A 16,066-nucleotide genomic window follows, 5' to 3' on the forward strand; every position below is an offset into this window, starting at 1 on the left:
CGGTAAAGTCACGTAGAAGGGAAAGAATAAAATAATAAAAATATAAAACAATAATATTCTCACGACGTTTCGCATTAGGTGATGCGACGCCAACAGAACGATTTGAATAAAATTGGAAACAAAGGGAAAAATAAAATAAAAATAAAGCGGCACGCTCGCTCACCGTCCGTGAATGCATCCAGGGAATCAAGGCCTTGCTTGGGAACCCGCACTTCGTACACACTCCCCGCGTGCAGCATCGGCACGGCGGGCGTCGCCGCTGCCACCCCCGCCGCCGAGGCAACAGGGGAGCCTTTCGAAAGTGCCGCCCCCTCGTGACCACCGCCGGTGCCCGCAGCAGTAGCAGCAGCGACAGAAGCGGCGGCAGCAGCGGCACTCGCGCTGGGAGGGCCGTTGGTCATGAGCGGAACAGGACCCGCTGCGTGCATGGAGGACAGCCGAGTGGCGCCGGCGACGGTCGACGGCCGGACGCTGAACCCAGGGGGCACGCTGATCCCGGAGAGGCCCATCGCGTGGGGCAGCATCTGGAGACAAGCCCTGGTTCCACACACGCAAGCGGTGAAGAAACAACACGCTAACAAAGCCTCCGCAGGCTCTGGGATGAGTGCTGTTAGCGAGCGCCTATTAAGACCAGCACGACAATTGGTTTTTTACCCTTCTATCTGGCAACAAAACTGACACCTTTTTTTACAAGGAGTCATGTTTACATAGACCACAATACCTGCAGTCATAATGCAAACAAAAAACATAACTCTGATAACGTGCACATTATCAGAGTTATGTTTTTTGTTTGCATTATAATGTGCACATTATCAGAGTTATGTTTTTTGTTTGCATTATGACTGCAGGTATTGCGGTCTATGTAAACATGACTCCTTGTAAAAAAAAAGGTATCAGTTTTGTTGCCAGATAGAAGGGTAAAAAACCAATTATCATATTTTTACTGGCAAATGAGGTTCCAATGGTGTAAAACCAGCACGACACTCGAGTCGGTGATGTAGCAAGCACACTACCCCAGCCACCTTTGTCTCCCCATTGATGACGTTTCCACACCACACCCGGTACTCGTTTGATATTTGAACTGCCAGGAGCGGGGTTCAGATATTCGGCACCATTGACGTGCGTCCGGGAATCGAAGCGAGATCATCGGGTTAGGTATCGGTGCACTAATCACAGCACCACCACTTCCGATTTTGACAACACACCAAACAAAGATTCCTTTTGTAGCCAGCACAGGCTGGTGCCATTGGCGGGCAACTACACGCACCACTGAAAGTTTTATACGCTCACTCCGCGCTTAGAATTCCACGTGCACACGCGTCCCGAGACGGAGCCTACCCGTGCTGCAGAAACGGCAGCTGATTGCTGGACACGTGGAATGACGGCATGACCAGGATGGGCCGCTGGGGCCTATGAACGGCGCCCAGGGCGGACGGCCTGGCCTGCTGCAGCTCTGCGCCCGGCGGGAGCATTGGCGACACCACGCCGAGGCTCTGTTGGAAGGCGGGCGGAAGAGTCTGGTGCAGGATCGGCGCGGGATGCATCTGTTGGGTGAAAAGCGATGGTACCGCCGCCGCCACCACCACCGACAGGCAAGTGTTTGACGCGCCGGTGCCGAATCCCAACTCAAGTGGGAACCGTGTGGGCTCTCGTTGGTCGAGCTGTATTGGGTTTCTTAAGTGTCACTGGGTTGATTGGCACGATCTCAACGTCAGAATCAGAATCTTTATTTAGACCGTAGGAAAAATCCGAAGTGGCTACGAAGCTCTTTTTCACAGATGTCCCGGAGGCGCATGAGGTCAGCAAGTCACAACAACAACAAAAAATACAAAAAAAAGTTTGGAAGTCTCCAAGAAGCTTCCTGTACGCGGATCGAAACAACGGTTATCTGTGCCGAGCGAGATGCAGCACAACCCAAAGGCACATCGGCAGAGTTGCCGAGGATGGGAGGCCCGTCGTGTGAAGCCCACCTGCATCGCGTGCTGCGTCACGTAGGGCTCCTTCCCCATGAACCCGTCCGAGTTGTCCACGCCGCATCCGTCGCCGTGCAGCTGCATGGTGGAACCAGCCGCCGCCGCCTGCTGCTGCTGCTGCCGGTGCTCGGCCGGTGCTTCCGGCGCGACCGCGGCAAAAGCCGCCCTCTCCTCGGCGGCGCCACACGCCACCGCCGGCTCGGCCGCCAGGGACCCGGCCGGCAGCTCGTCTTCGGCGTGGGACAACTCGGAGCGCGGGTGGGCGCCGTTACCGTCGCCGTTACCGTCGCCGACGCTGCGGTCGCTGTCACCCTCGCTTTCGGCCGCGTCGCCAAACCGCTCGGCGGAGCCCTCCTCCGAGCCGTCCCCGAGCGAGGCGCCGTCGTACGGCTCGCACGCCGGCGCCTTGACGCCCTCGGCCGTGTCGGCGTACGCGCCGGCCACGCCGTTGGCAGCCGGGTGGGCGTCGTTGGCGGGCGCGTAGTCGGCGTAGGGGGACAGGCCCGACGAGACGGGCTCGGTCTGCGACGTGGCCTCAGTGTAGCCCGCGTCGGCGTGCCCTCTCTCGGCGACGTCGTCTTCATCCGTGTAGATGAGCGGGACATCTGGCGGGGGCGAGGGCAGGCTTAACGTGAAGCTGCGCTCGTTCGCGTGACGGTAAACTGTCGCATGTGAGCTTGCTTTGTTTAATATTAAAATATCATCATCATCACAATCATCATCCCCATACATGCCCTCTGTGTGTAGCTCAATTGTTTGCTTGATAAAATACTTTTGGAAATGAAAGAAAGATCATTATCATCATCATAAGCCATGATCAATCTCTTTGGGTCATCAATAAAGAGACCTTTTGTTGAACACCGCGTGTAAGCCAATCAGTTTCAAAGACAAGGCGTATATTATCAGAGCGCGTTTGTTTGCATGTTCACCACAAGTACTGTGTGGTTAATGCAGACTTGATTCCTTGCAAAAGGTATCTATTTAGTATTTGAACATCTTAACACTTCCTGTTGTATTTCTAGAAAGAGTAAAACCTAATCTTATTTTTCATACTATACTAAAAATTCCCATTTGTAAGGCCCATTTCATTCCAAGGATCCTAATGCCAGGCTTTTTATGGCAGACGGTCCTTCGGAAAACCATCAATCGCGTACCGCCACGCGCGGTGGCAAACCGGAAGAGCCGGAACAGCCAGAGCCGGAGAAGCGAGCACGGGGCGCCGAGGACTTACCCATGTCTATGTCATCTATCGTTCCCTCCTGAGGCATCTTGCTGGAAACCTGCGAAGGGGGGGGGCGGGCAACACGTGATCAGAGTGCCACCTTGTCAGATCTCATGAGCTGAGCAGAGCAGGGCTGGGGCCTGGTTTGTATTTCTATGTGTTCACGGTTGGCGAGCTTTGGCAAGGAAAGGTTTAAAAAATTAACCCGTTTAAACAAAGTTTTTCACTATAAATCCTTTATATGCGTGGCGGCTAGAGTCCTCTCGTCCTCTGGCTTGAGATGGCTGCCACCTATGGGTCAGATGATTGCCTGCCACCATTAAGCAATTGGTAATTAAATATATATTTTTTTCTCTAGAAAGTGTAAAGTTACGGAAATTTTTTTCACGAAAATAAATTGTCACGCACAACGAGTCTGTGTGCAAAATGTCAGCTCGATTGGATCACGGGAAGTGGGTTAAAAAACGACTGAAAGATTTGCACGGTCGTAAGCGCGCAAGCAAGCAAGCAAGTGAACTTAATATAAAGGATTTTAAAAAAAAAAGAATAAATGCCGGGCGACCGGCAACAAACGGCACTCACTGAAGGGTCTAAACGTTTCTTGAATCGAGCAAAGGGTGACGGGAACTCCGGGAGAGGGACAAATGGAACGGTGAAAGAAAAGGGGCAGAACAACAAAGTGTAGTGAACTTGCAAGAAGTGTGGTGGCCGGCCAGAGTGTGGCCGAACAGTATCAGTCTGTCTGGCAGGTTGAGTCCTCAACATGAAGGACTAAATATCGATTTAAAGCTTTCGTGACTGCAGGGATTCATATTCTTGGTTCTTTCGGTAAAGTCACGTAGAAGGGAAATAATAAAATAATAAAACAACAAAATTCTCACGACGTTTCGATTGCAACACAAGCAATCATCATCAGGTGTGATTGCTTGTGTTGCAATCGAAACGTCGTGAGAACTTTATTGTTTTATTATTTCCCATCTACGTGACTTTACCGAAAGAAGCAAGAATATGAAGGACTAAATTATTCAAGTTTACGGGTACGGTAACCTAAACACGATAAGTCGCCACGACAGGAAAGCGACTGACCACTTCAATACATGAATGGGAGGCTACCTTGGAACACCAGGAGTTGCAAAGTTTGGCAATGCGGTGACCAGGAGAAAGCATCGGAGCAATGAAACACATTCCTGCGGAGGGAGCTGGTAGTAACGTTGGGTTGTACGGTCAATGGCCAGGGTCAACGGCGGCGTGGTGTATTCCGCAAATATGCCCGACTGTGAGGGCGGGCACAAGCCGGCGTGAGTAGGTTAAACGTTGAGTTTTATAAGGGCACCACGGGGTGACCAGCCCCTCCCCAGCCAGCCCCAACCCTCCCATCCCCCACCCAGCCCCCACCCAGCCCCTCCCCACCCAGCCCCTCCCCATCCTCCCCACCCAGCCCCTCCCTGCACGACGGACACAATAATCCTCTGTAGGCTGGTGTAACCAGGAGGTTCCTACCAGTATTAACTATTAAATATATCTGTGGGAATCTCTAACAGCTGTGCACTTAGTGGGTTTTCTCCGTGTACACTCATTATTGGAATTGCCCAAAATATGTAAATAAATGCAGAAAGCCTCCTGAAGAAAAGGCTCGAGGAATCCGGTGAGCTACAAAGCTATTTTTTCAACATCCAGTAGGGATGGGTCAGAAAGTTACAACTTATGAACCCACGAGTAGATTTGGAGTTCGCACAATTCCTACAGCGCTAAGTTATCAAGAAGGTGGCTATGTTTCACAGATTCGCAGTCTGGAACGGGGATATGTGTTCCTGACGCAAAAACCGGAAGTGACGTCACTAAAATTACATCACTTCCGCCCTTATTCATATTCTTGGTTCTTTCGGTAAAGTCACGTAGAAGGGAAATAATAAAATAATAAAAATTTTACATTCTACGTGACTTTACCGAAAGAACCAAGAATTTGAATCCCTGCAGTCACGAAAGCTTTAAATTGAAATTTAACCGCCTCTATGGGGAGGGTTTCCACATAACTTTGAGCCTCCTCCCATCCAGCATATAAAATACGCTGCCAGGCTTAGCAGTGTTCATTAGGATGCTGTCTTTCCGACAGCTCTGTTCTTCACCTGAGGACGGCTGCATACGTTGTGGCCGAAACGTCGTGAGAATTATTTTATTGTTCTATTTTCATTATTTTATTATTTCCCTTCTACGTGACTTTACCGAAAAAACCAAGAAGATAAATCTCTGCAGTCACGAAAGCTTTGAATTGAAACTTCTGCCCTTTTCGCACCAAAAGTTGAGTCACGCGGCAAAGTGCGGCATCACATGGCCGTTAGCCCAAATAAATGTGAAATAAATAAATACGTAACAGAAAGGATTCAGAACCCCCGAAAGTGATCTAATCGCCTGGTATATAGGAGGTCGTGGGTTCGATCTCGACCCTGATGCCTTTATATTTGGACTTTGCACGTTCTCCCCGTGGTCGTGTGGCTTCTGCTCCGGGACCTCCGGTTTTTCGCTCCACATTTAGCAACATGCATTTACGAGTTTTTGGTAGCTATACATTTCCTCGTGATAAGCTACTTCGTTGAGCTAACATTTTGGGTCAGGTCGCTTCTGAAAAAGACCTAAATAGCTCAGTGGGACCTTCCCTGCTAAAATAAAAGTAATTAAGCGTAGCAAAGTAGATTAGGAATACCTGAAAATTTGACATCGGAAAATGTTCAATCCGAAAACTCATCCTCCGTCTGCAGCAGCTCTCTAAGTATGCTATGGGGAAAGGGAAATTCTTGGCACGCGTATGTGGCGGTGTCACTCGGTGAGGGTCGAGCGCTTTGGACCACCGTTCATTGTGAAAAATCCGAACTGCAATACCTCGCTGATGCTCCCGTTTCCAACGGTCGTGCTGATTCCATTGACAGGCGCAGTGTTCTGCAAGGGGGAAACAAAAAATAACGGGCACAATTCTTTGCACAGTCTCACGAAAATCCAACACCCAATCAAAGTGAGAACTCACGGGACCAGGATCGTCGCACGTGCAAGTGACCTGGGGCATTAGTCTGCCAGAAGGGGGCGATGATTGCTGCTGCTGTGTGTGTGTAATCTGTGGGGAGCGGTAGTGCGCTGTGCGCCACAAACCCGGCAACAGGAGTTCGATTCCCGCTCGCGGCCAACAGCAGTGACGATTATCTGAACCGGTTCTGGGCCTCCCCTAGGTCGACTCAGCCTCAACTGAGTACCTGGTGCGGTGTGTAAACATCGCCACTGGAAAGCCAAAGGCGGCCGGGCATGGTGCTGGCCATCCACCCACTCGTGTGCCGTTACGGCCCTCATAGGTGCTACTCGCTAACAGCACTTTCCCCAACAGTGTGTGAAGGCGAAATGGGGGGTGTTTGTGTGTAATCGCAATTGAGTAATCTGCTGTGTAATTTTCTAACTTGCTACGTTTCAGTCCACAATTACGGGAATACCCCGGTTCACGACGGGGGGATGGCGTCCCGTGAAAGGTGCGACCACGAATATGGAAATGATGCGAATCAAAGCGGTTTTCTCGCCCTACGAGACCTAAACAAAGACAACGGAGGATGTACGGGTGGACGCGCCGTGTTGACGCTCGCTTCCTCATCCGAGATGTGCCCACAACGTTCCATTAAAATGAAAAAAAAAATACTGTACTCAACACGAGTGTACAGCAGTAAACTTTAACACTGATTATACAGGGTACAATAAGATACAGAACACTATATAAAAAAAATCACCAAAATACTGCACGTAAATAATATATCGTATTCGACAGTAGGGTACACGTTACTTCATGCGCGACGCAAAGTGGTTTGTGTACAACACAGTCTTCCAATAAAATTGCACGTCCCAATTGAACTATTGATACACGGGTAAGGTACACACAACTTAACCGCCACCAGCGGCTAGGCTGCTGGCTACGTGCGACTTTCACGTGGTATTGTGCTGGCAGATCACCCTCGAATGTGAACCGACAAGACCGAATCACGCAGCAACCCCGGCCTAGGGCTACGTTGCCCAAGCGAGGCAAGGGTGCAGTGATGTTCCCAGCAAGCACGCGCGCAAGCACGCGCATACCTGCGTGCGGACGTAAGCCTTCCGCACCCGCAGTCCCAAAGAGACGGCGAGTTCTTGCACCAGCTTAAACACCTCCTGGTCCTGACGACGACAGCAGATGAGACCATCCACTCGGGTGAAACGTGCACACGCCCCCCGCGCGCCACTCGCTGTGGGCACGTGGTGGCGCACGCAAATCTACGCGGCTAAGCCCAACCCCCCTTGCCGCCAAAAGGCGCCGAATCGCAGGCGTCGCGACAACACACAAACACACAAACAGCTCCCGTGGTTTGTCATCGGCTACGCCGGCGCCATCGTCACTCACGTTGGAGATGATGCAGGAGCACTGCACGGCCACCTCGTAGGCCTCCTTGGGCTTGCCGATGGCCTTCAACGCCTTAGCTTTGCGGTACAGCGCCTTGTGGCTCATCTTGTTGCGGTGCAGCGCTTCCTCGCAGTCCAACAGGGCATCGTTGTACTGGGACTGCGGTGGAAATGAGACGGCGCTGGTTAGAACAAGCACTGGCAATAACAGCCGCTATTGTGCAGAGGTGTTTTTTCCCACGCCGTCTAGCAAGCGTATTAAGCAGTGGTCCTTGATCTTGACTGCAGCCTTGCACCCGTTTGGTTCTCAATCGTTAAAAAAAATGTATGTTAATCAATACAGGTTTGATTAAACAAAGTCGTTGAAATATAATACGACGTTTCGATTGCAACACAAGCAATCGTCATTAGGTAGAAAACAAACCTAGTAAACTTAGAAATACAATGCAATACAACACAAAGAGTCGGCTAACACAACAGTCAACACCCTACCTGGTTGATTACCCTCTTCCAAAGATTGCAAAATTTAAGAGACAAAACACAGACACCAAGACACGTAGACACACAAGCAGAGATAGACAACACAGAGGCACAGAAAGAGACACACAACCTAGACACACAGAGACTGAGTCTATTAAGTTTAAGAGGTTTTTTTTCTACATGATGACGACAGTTGAGTGAATCATTGGCAGGGGAGAATCGTACTTGTCCAGTGCTGTGCCAGGCACGGTGCACTATTTGGCTACGTGGAGTGACAATAGGTCATCACGTTGGGCACAATAAAATGAAGACCGTTTATAGCCTTGAAGAGTTCGCAGTAGGGGAAAGTCCTGACAAGACACCTATTTTGTCTGGCACAAGACACAATGTGATTTTGTGTGCACAGGACACACACACAGCCTTTAACTCAAACAATCATTATTATAATTTATTCCACTCATTTAACCAGGAAAGCACGAGACTCAGGACTCTTCTTCGAGAGGTTCAAGCCAAGTTTTGACACTGCGGTGCGACGATTGCCATGAATAGTCCAACAGAGTAATTTGCGGCATTTGTTTTTTATTTGGACCACGACCCCAGCACACAACGGCGCTTAATCTTATCGAAACGACGTCACCGTCCACTGAAAAGCAGTTAACACTCTCGCTGCCCCCCCCCCGAGCATTCATCGAAGAGGCCGCCCGATTGCGTCAGCAAACTGCCCCCCCCCCCCCGATAAAAAGGAGACCCCGGCCAGATTCATAGATCAGCTGGCACGAGTTGGCCGCACAACAGCCACAGCCGGGCACGTAGGCATCACGAGCTGGAACACGGAGGCGGTGGCACGGAATGCTAACCAAACGACACACCATGCACCGTCGGTCGGTCAGTTTATTTCGGGGTAAGGCCCATTGGATTTGAGAAACTCTTTAACAATGGCGACCCGGACAAAATGGCAAGCGCGTTGATACACGGGAAGGCTAGGGGGAAGATTTACAGGGATTTTATCCATACGAACAAAAGCTGGGACATTTTATTAACATGACCAATAAAGAACTGCTACCCAACGAGGAAAGCACACATACAAGCCTACATTACCCTGGACGGCACCTTTGGCTTCGCACATCTGGAATGTGGTTACGAGTTACACAGCCATACGTTTCCATTTTTAACAAGACTAGAGTTAATTTTTCCTTACAATTTTTTTTAACAAAAAAGGGGGCATTCGTAATTGGAAAGCTGCCCAGGTAGCGCCATTGTCAAGAGCGAGAAACTCATCAATGTGGTTCTCACGAATTGGAATCTAACTCGGCACAACTCCAGAAGAAAGGTGGGCAGGTGGGCACTGTATTTGGTCTGCAAGAGCTTTGATCATTCAGCGATTCTCTCGTTATTATTTAAACTACTGATTTCATTCTGGCACCATGAGACATACGGCATTGGAGACGCTGTATGAATAAAAATGCACGGCCTTCGCTCGCTAAATCACAAAATTGCTATCCGTAAAGTGACGAGAGATAAAGTGACGAGAGACAAAGTGACGAGAGAAAGTGACGAGAGACAAAGTGACGAGAGATAAAGTGACGAGAGATAAAGTGACGAGAGATAGTGACGAGAGATAAAGTGACGAGAGATAAAGTGACGGGAGATAAAATGACGAGAGATAAAGTTGTGAGAGATAAAGTGACGAGAAATAAAGTGATGAGAGATAAAGTTAATTTATAAAGTATTAATACGTAATAAAAACATTTTTATTTACTTTAAGTTTATTATAACCAATTTCTTCTCGAGTTATTATGATCATTGGTCATGTATTCAACAGCTTATTCACGGACAGCGTATCCGTGAACTTTGCCGTTCATGAGCAACTGTGGAACGCGTCCCTCGCGAACAACGGCCGAACGCCGAAATGCCCATCGAGTAATTCTCTGGTAACTTTTCAGCATTGGCATGTTTTCCCAACGCCAATTTAAACTATTTTAACTATTTTTTTTATTTCACCAGACTGTTAAAACAAGTACCCCCCCCCCCCACCGCGGCAAGCCAACAGTGGCCATCCCCGCTCACGGAAAAAGTGTGGCCTCCGCCAAGAGAATACGACTGTCGACCACTCGTTTATAGAGCCGCTTAAAGCGAGCACCCCCCCCCCCGCACGGACATTTCAGCAGGGAGAGGGGGGAGACAGTGCCACGAATACTGTTACATTTGATAAGCAACGAGCAAAGGGCACCTGCCGTTAGACTGTACCAAGGCAATACTGATATCCATCCTCGCTTGTTTGGACCCACAGACCAGCAGAGAAACCCGTAGACTAACCCGGAGACACGAACATTTGTTGACCCCCCCCCCTACCCCGCACCTCAGATTAAGCACGGTTGGCTACGTACGGTGCGAAATAAGTTCAACATACGTGCATATGTACAGTCACCGCAATGGGTTCCCTGCAGAGTTTCACCTGCGTGCACAAATGTTTTCACTTCCACTTTTCCAAGATCAGTATCGCTCGTGACGCCGGGGAAAAATCCGTTTCGTCTCAACAACGGCGCCACCGCCGTATCGACCCAGTTTATTATTTTTGGCCGCACCCGAAGACGTTTAATCTTAATTTGGAGCTTTCGTGACTGCAGGAATTACTCTGGTTCTTTCGGTAAAGTCACGTATAAAGATAAAATAATAAATTAAATACTAGCATACGACGTTTCGATTGCAACACAAGCAATCGTCATCAGGTATAAATGAAATAGAAACACAAATCTAGTATACTCAGAAATGGAATGTAATACAACAAAGAGTCGGATAACATAACGGTCAACAGAGAGTCGGATAACATAACAGTAAGTACATAAGTACGTACGCAAGCACGTACCCCGCTTCGATGAATCGTCACTTTCCTCGATCGCACAAATCGATTCGTGAATCGTTTTCGGTCTCGTTCGCGGTTGCCCGACTCGCGTGTTCTGCTCCCGTTTGTATTTGCCCGCGCCGTTTATATTTCACGCCCGTCTCGTGTGTAGCCTCATTCAATTGATCACCACATGCCAGATGTGCGAACCCAAGGGTGCCATCCACGGCTGAAGTAGGTTGCATGTGTGCTTTCCACGTTGGGTTAAAGTAGTAACTAATCGGCGCTTTGTTTACAAGACAAATCCCTTACTAATTGGCTGTCGGGTGGTGAAGGGATACGACACATTTATACTTGATTAGAAGCTTTCGTGACTGCAGGAATCCATACTCTTTGGTTCTTTCGGTAAAGTCTCGTGGGTAGAAATAAAATAAAAACAAATCACGACGTTTCGATCGCAACCTCTTGCCACAGTAGCTCTCGCCTGCTTCAGCATTTTTTCTTGCTGTGGCTGTTCCACCTGATGAAGATTGCTTGTGTTGCGATCGAAACGTCGTGATTTGTTTTATTTTATTTTATTTCTACCTACGTGACTTTACCGAAAGAACCAAAGAGTATACATTTATACTTACGCGATCTAACCCAAAAACCATTCATTCAATTTGCCTTAATAGAATATTATCCTACACGGTCGACAACCAACATCATAAATAATCGATTCTTAGGCGCAGGCCGTTGCAGGCACGCACACACACACGGCGAGCGTAAACGTTTGTGCCCCCCCCCCCCCCCTTACCGGAACATCTCTGCAAAATTAAAACGAAAAAAGGGCTTTATAACACAGCTCAATGGATACCTCCGGTGTAAAACAAAGTTCCACAAACGATCCCGCACCATTCCGAGGAGGCACGTGGCTCGGTTGACGTAGAGCTTCTCCACGACGCCCGATTCGCTGGGAAAGCCCTCGATGTCGTGCATGTAGGCGCACACGCCCAGCGCCTCCGAGTACATCTCGTGCGCGCGCAGCGCCTGCCCCTCGCGGTACAGCTGATTTCCCTCGTCCCGCAGGCCGCACACCAACCGGTGCAGGTAGCCCTGTGCAGCAGACGGGAAGAACGGGGAGGGGACAAGCGTTAGGACGGGTCGCGTGCATTCGCCCGTCAAATCCGCCGCCTGGCGATGCCCGAAAAGAGACCGGGGGGGGGGGGGGGGGGATATTAAATATTAATGAGAACCGACCGCCGTGCAGGATTTTTTTCGCGGGGGCTGAAGGCTGCGCGCCGTTTTTCGCCCAACTTTCTGGGCTACTGCAGGAAGTCCCATTTTCGAACACGCATCGAGCGGCAGGTCGGACATCGTACCGAACAACGCCTGGTACCACCCCTGAAAGCACGTGAGGAGGCTTTTGAGAGCCAACACTTACCAATTGTAGCCTTAGATTAATAGTTCAAGCATTGCCCTGCAACAGTTTTCGCCCTACGAATCACCTTCAATGCAGTACAGGGCATTTTTATTAGAGGCCTTTTTCAGTTGGCAGCTGGATGAGGGCCTGTTAAGACACGGGGGTTATTTGGCTAAACGTCCAGTACCATGCTGGTCACTGTGGGTTTGTGATGGACCGATTCAGATATAACGTGGAATTGATGTTATCAGTGGCTGGGGAACAAAAAGACTCGGGCTGCATAGCACTGTGCACGAACCACTGCGCCGCCTTGCACCGCCACTTGCCCAACTCCGCGAGCGATCTAACACAGTTTATTTCAAGATTATGTGATGGCAGGTAAAGCAGTAAATATATGGCCATGCTACAGACCCTATAATGGCTATAAACTCCAAACCAAGGGATCAATTGTTTAAAAAAATAAATTGAAGGTTAAACTTCATTTGCAAGGGAAGAAAAAAAATGTAACTGGCTTTGAACCGGTTGGCAACGACCTCTGAGAAGAAGATGACCTCTGAGGAGCCCAAATAGGTGAACAGTCCGTACTTCTCAATTTTATTTCTCTCATTCCGTGTGGGCAGTGCGGCTAAAAAACTGCAGGAGACGCAAGATGCGCTGGCAGTTCTGACCTGTGCTGGTGAAGACGTGCCCCCATTTTAATCCGCGCCCGAAAGCAGCGCGTCCTAAAGCAACGCGCCGTGACACCACTGGGTGCCCTACGCTGAATATTTATGAGTGGAAAGGCTTTTGAAAAAATTAAAATCTGCACGACGGAGTCTCTACAACCCAGAAATCTTCACAGGATAAACATATTATTCATATTTATTGGGGGGGGGGGGGGGGCAAAGAGAGGGGGGCGGGGTTAACCTCAGCAATATTTCTCAGTGGTCTTCAAAAATGAGGCCCGACCAAAGTTTACAATTCAATCACATGCATCACTGAGCGTTATACAGCCGTTATGTACTGTAGTTTGTCCCCGGTTTAATGTCGTCGCATTGTTCAAATCAACAGCAGCTCACACACTAATCTGCAGATGGCCTTGTGGCTTATTAGACAGGTACACTTACAGAAGTCTGAATGAGTGCAAGCGTATTTGCATTCATGCACGCGATCATTCATAAGATTCATAGGTTCAATCCATATTCAACACTTCACTGCGATGCAAAACTCAATGCAGCCGCCACAGAGAGGTATTGCGCTCTGGATCTTTTAAAATTTTCAAAAAGGATGGGTGCTTTTATTCCCATGCAGAATACAACAGATGCCCAAGGCTTTAAATAGCAAAGTCTGTGGATTTCACAGACATACTGCGGGTGCCACACGGAATACCGTACACATTAAGAAGATATCGATTTTTCTCAATGGGATTCCACCTGCTCCTTAATAATGAAAGAGAAAACCGATGCAATGATTGCAATCCAACGGTGACTTCACACTCACTCGCCAGAAATTAAACACAATGCCTTGATGGAGCATAAACCATCGTGCAAACTACGATGACTCTCGCAGCGGCTTTTGGCCAACCATCGAACAAAGACGGTCACCGCATCACGTGCTTTCAGATGCGCATCTGCGGCCGTCTGGAATGCTCTTCCTTGCGATATCAGTAAGCCACTGGGAGTTGTGTACTTTTAAACCTAGATTGAAAATGCATTTTTTTATAATTGCTTTTTGTGTTTAGTTTGTTGACCTTCCCACGCACCTCCGATTATCACGGTTGCCTACGTCCGGTGCGAAAGAAGTTCAACGTACATACATACACAAGAGGGCCACAGTCCAACATGGTTTCACGGTAAACACTGCTGCATTGCAATTTAAACGCATCAAATCACCTGCCTCCCATAAAAACAAGAGCTCATAACCAAAACGGCAAGGAGACGACAGAAGATAAAGGCGTTGATATTAAACATTGCCAAGGCATTTCATGAAACAAAACACCCTCCCACCCCCTGTTGCTGCAGCCTGTTCAACGATTCTCAGAACCGCAACAAAGGAACTGTGAGCCTGATGTCACAGGAGTCGAAAACCGATTACGCTAGACACCCGATTCATTCCAGCGAACCAATTTTTTAAATCTATTTCTCAGAGATCATAGCCAATTCCAGATGACACGAGAAGAGAAATCCAATGAAATCTGCTCGAGGATAAGGAAATCAACGCGCGTTCAACGCTAACGTTCGCCAAGAGCCACCAGCAGAGCAGACTGCATCAGCTGGTACTGACTGAAGATTAATTCCATTAGAGGTTTTTTTTGGGTTAGATCGCGTAAATATGAATGTGTCGTTAAACCTGCTACCACCCGACATAGCCAAATAGTAAGGGTTGTCACCTTATTAATTGGCTGTGTCGGGTGGTGGCGGGTTTAACGACACATTTATATTTACGCGATCTAACCCAAAATAAAACCTCTATTATGGATACTATTAGTCGCGAAAACCCAAGTGTTAAACTGAAGATAAATTAACGCAATGATGCACAGCCGCGTCCCGTAAGGACCGTAGGCGGGTGGTGGCGTGGTAACTTCACGGATTCCGAGGATTCCCGTGCCGTGGGTCGGCGCGAGCCGGTGGTCGCCGTCCACAAGCGCGGCTGTGGTGTCGGTGCAAGTTCACACAGGCGCGGCTCGAACGTTCGAAAAACCGACGCCGCTTGCGAAATGCTCTCGCATTGTCACGGCTATCTGCCAATATGATTTGCGCGCACAGAGCACGCATCCGTGCAGGCGTTTAGTGTAAATATATTTGCGAGCCGTGTCCCTCCAAAGCTCAGAGATCTTCCCACAAAGTTTAGAGGGACAGGTCCCAGAGATGCTTGCGAATAGCACATTTCGCCGATAATGATATTGGCCTACGGAAACCTATCTTTTGAATGAATTACCTGAAATAAATACATTAATAATCTATTAAATACATGGATATTACTATAAAAACACATCTATTTATCTCATCACTTTATCTCTCATCACTTTATCAAATCACTTTCTCTCTCTCTCGATGATGCAGCAGTCGTGCAGAGCTCCAGATGCGATTCACGGATAGCCAAATATCGCGGATAAGAAGTTTGTGAATAACGAGAGATTACTGCGTATCAAATCCCAAGAAGCACTGTGTGATTAAGCATTTCTAGAACGAACATTGTTTGAATCACAGTTTCTGAGTAGAGGCAAAACGGACACGAATTCCCAGTGGCCACCAACAAAAAAAGCACCCACGAAGGAGTAACGGATGAGAGTCACCACATTTATGAAAATAAATTAGGATAAGGTTTTCTCCTTTCCGGCAATAAAACAGGTGTTAAGATGTTCAAACACCAAATAGAAGCGTTTTTTCAGGGAATCAAGCCTGCATTAACCACACATACTGGTGGTGAACATGCAAACAAAAACATGCTCTGATAATATACGTGCATTGTCTTTGAAACCGATTGATCTACACCAAAGACAGACTTCTTTGGGGCCCAGTCTCACCAGTGTCAGACCAGAGAACGTCGAAAGGCGACCAGTACAAAGACAATGCCACTATCAGGGCATTCTTAGCTCTGGGTGAGCAGCTACAAAATGGGACCTATTTGCCATTATCAAAGTGTGAAAAAAAATAACAAGAATAGGTTTTACCCTTTCTGGCAATAAAACAGAGGACGACTGCTTGCGTTGTGGCCGAAACGTCGTGAGAATTTTATCTTATTATGTTTTATTATTTTATTAT

General features: G+C 48.5%; 1 protein-coding gene across 3 annotated transcripts in view; it reads right to left on the minus strand.

The window, feature by feature from the left end:
• The window catches only part of LOC144950450 (zinc finger CCCH domain-containing protein 7A-like), a 39,577-nt gene that overhangs the window by 18,761 nt on the left and 4,750 nt on the right, over window positions 1-16,066 (minus strand). For 2 of the 3 annotated variants that reach the window (XM_078880565.1, XM_078880564.1), the window contains exons 3-10: window positions 11,816-12,016; window positions 7,601-7,759; window positions 7,297-7,377; window positions 6,073-6,129; window positions 3,205-3,253; window positions 1,971-2,578; window positions 1,339-1,544; window positions 164-537 (exon numbers count right to left, since the gene is read on the minus strand). In XM_078880565.1, coding sequence (XP_078736691.1) covers window positions 164-537; window positions 1,339-1,544; window positions 1,971-2,578; window positions 3,205-3,253; window positions 6,073-6,129; window positions 7,297-7,377; window positions 7,601-7,759; window positions 11,816-12,016 — 1,735 coding nt within the window. The remainder of the gene's footprint in view (window positions 1-163; window positions 538-1,338; window positions 1,545-1,970; window positions 2,579-3,204; window positions 3,254-6,072; window positions 6,130-7,296; window positions 7,378-7,600; window positions 7,760-11,815; window positions 12,017-16,066) is intronic. The other variant, XM_078880566.1, reaches the window with a different exon arrangement.

This window comes from Lampetra fluviatilis, chromosome 58 (assembly GCF_964198595.1).
Source record: "Lampetra fluviatilis chromosome 58, kcLamFluv1.1, whole genome shotgun sequence".
In the NCBI taxonomy this organism is placed as follows: Eukaryota; Metazoa; Chordata; class Hyperoartia; order Petromyzontiformes; family Petromyzontidae; genus Lampetra; species Lampetra fluviatilis.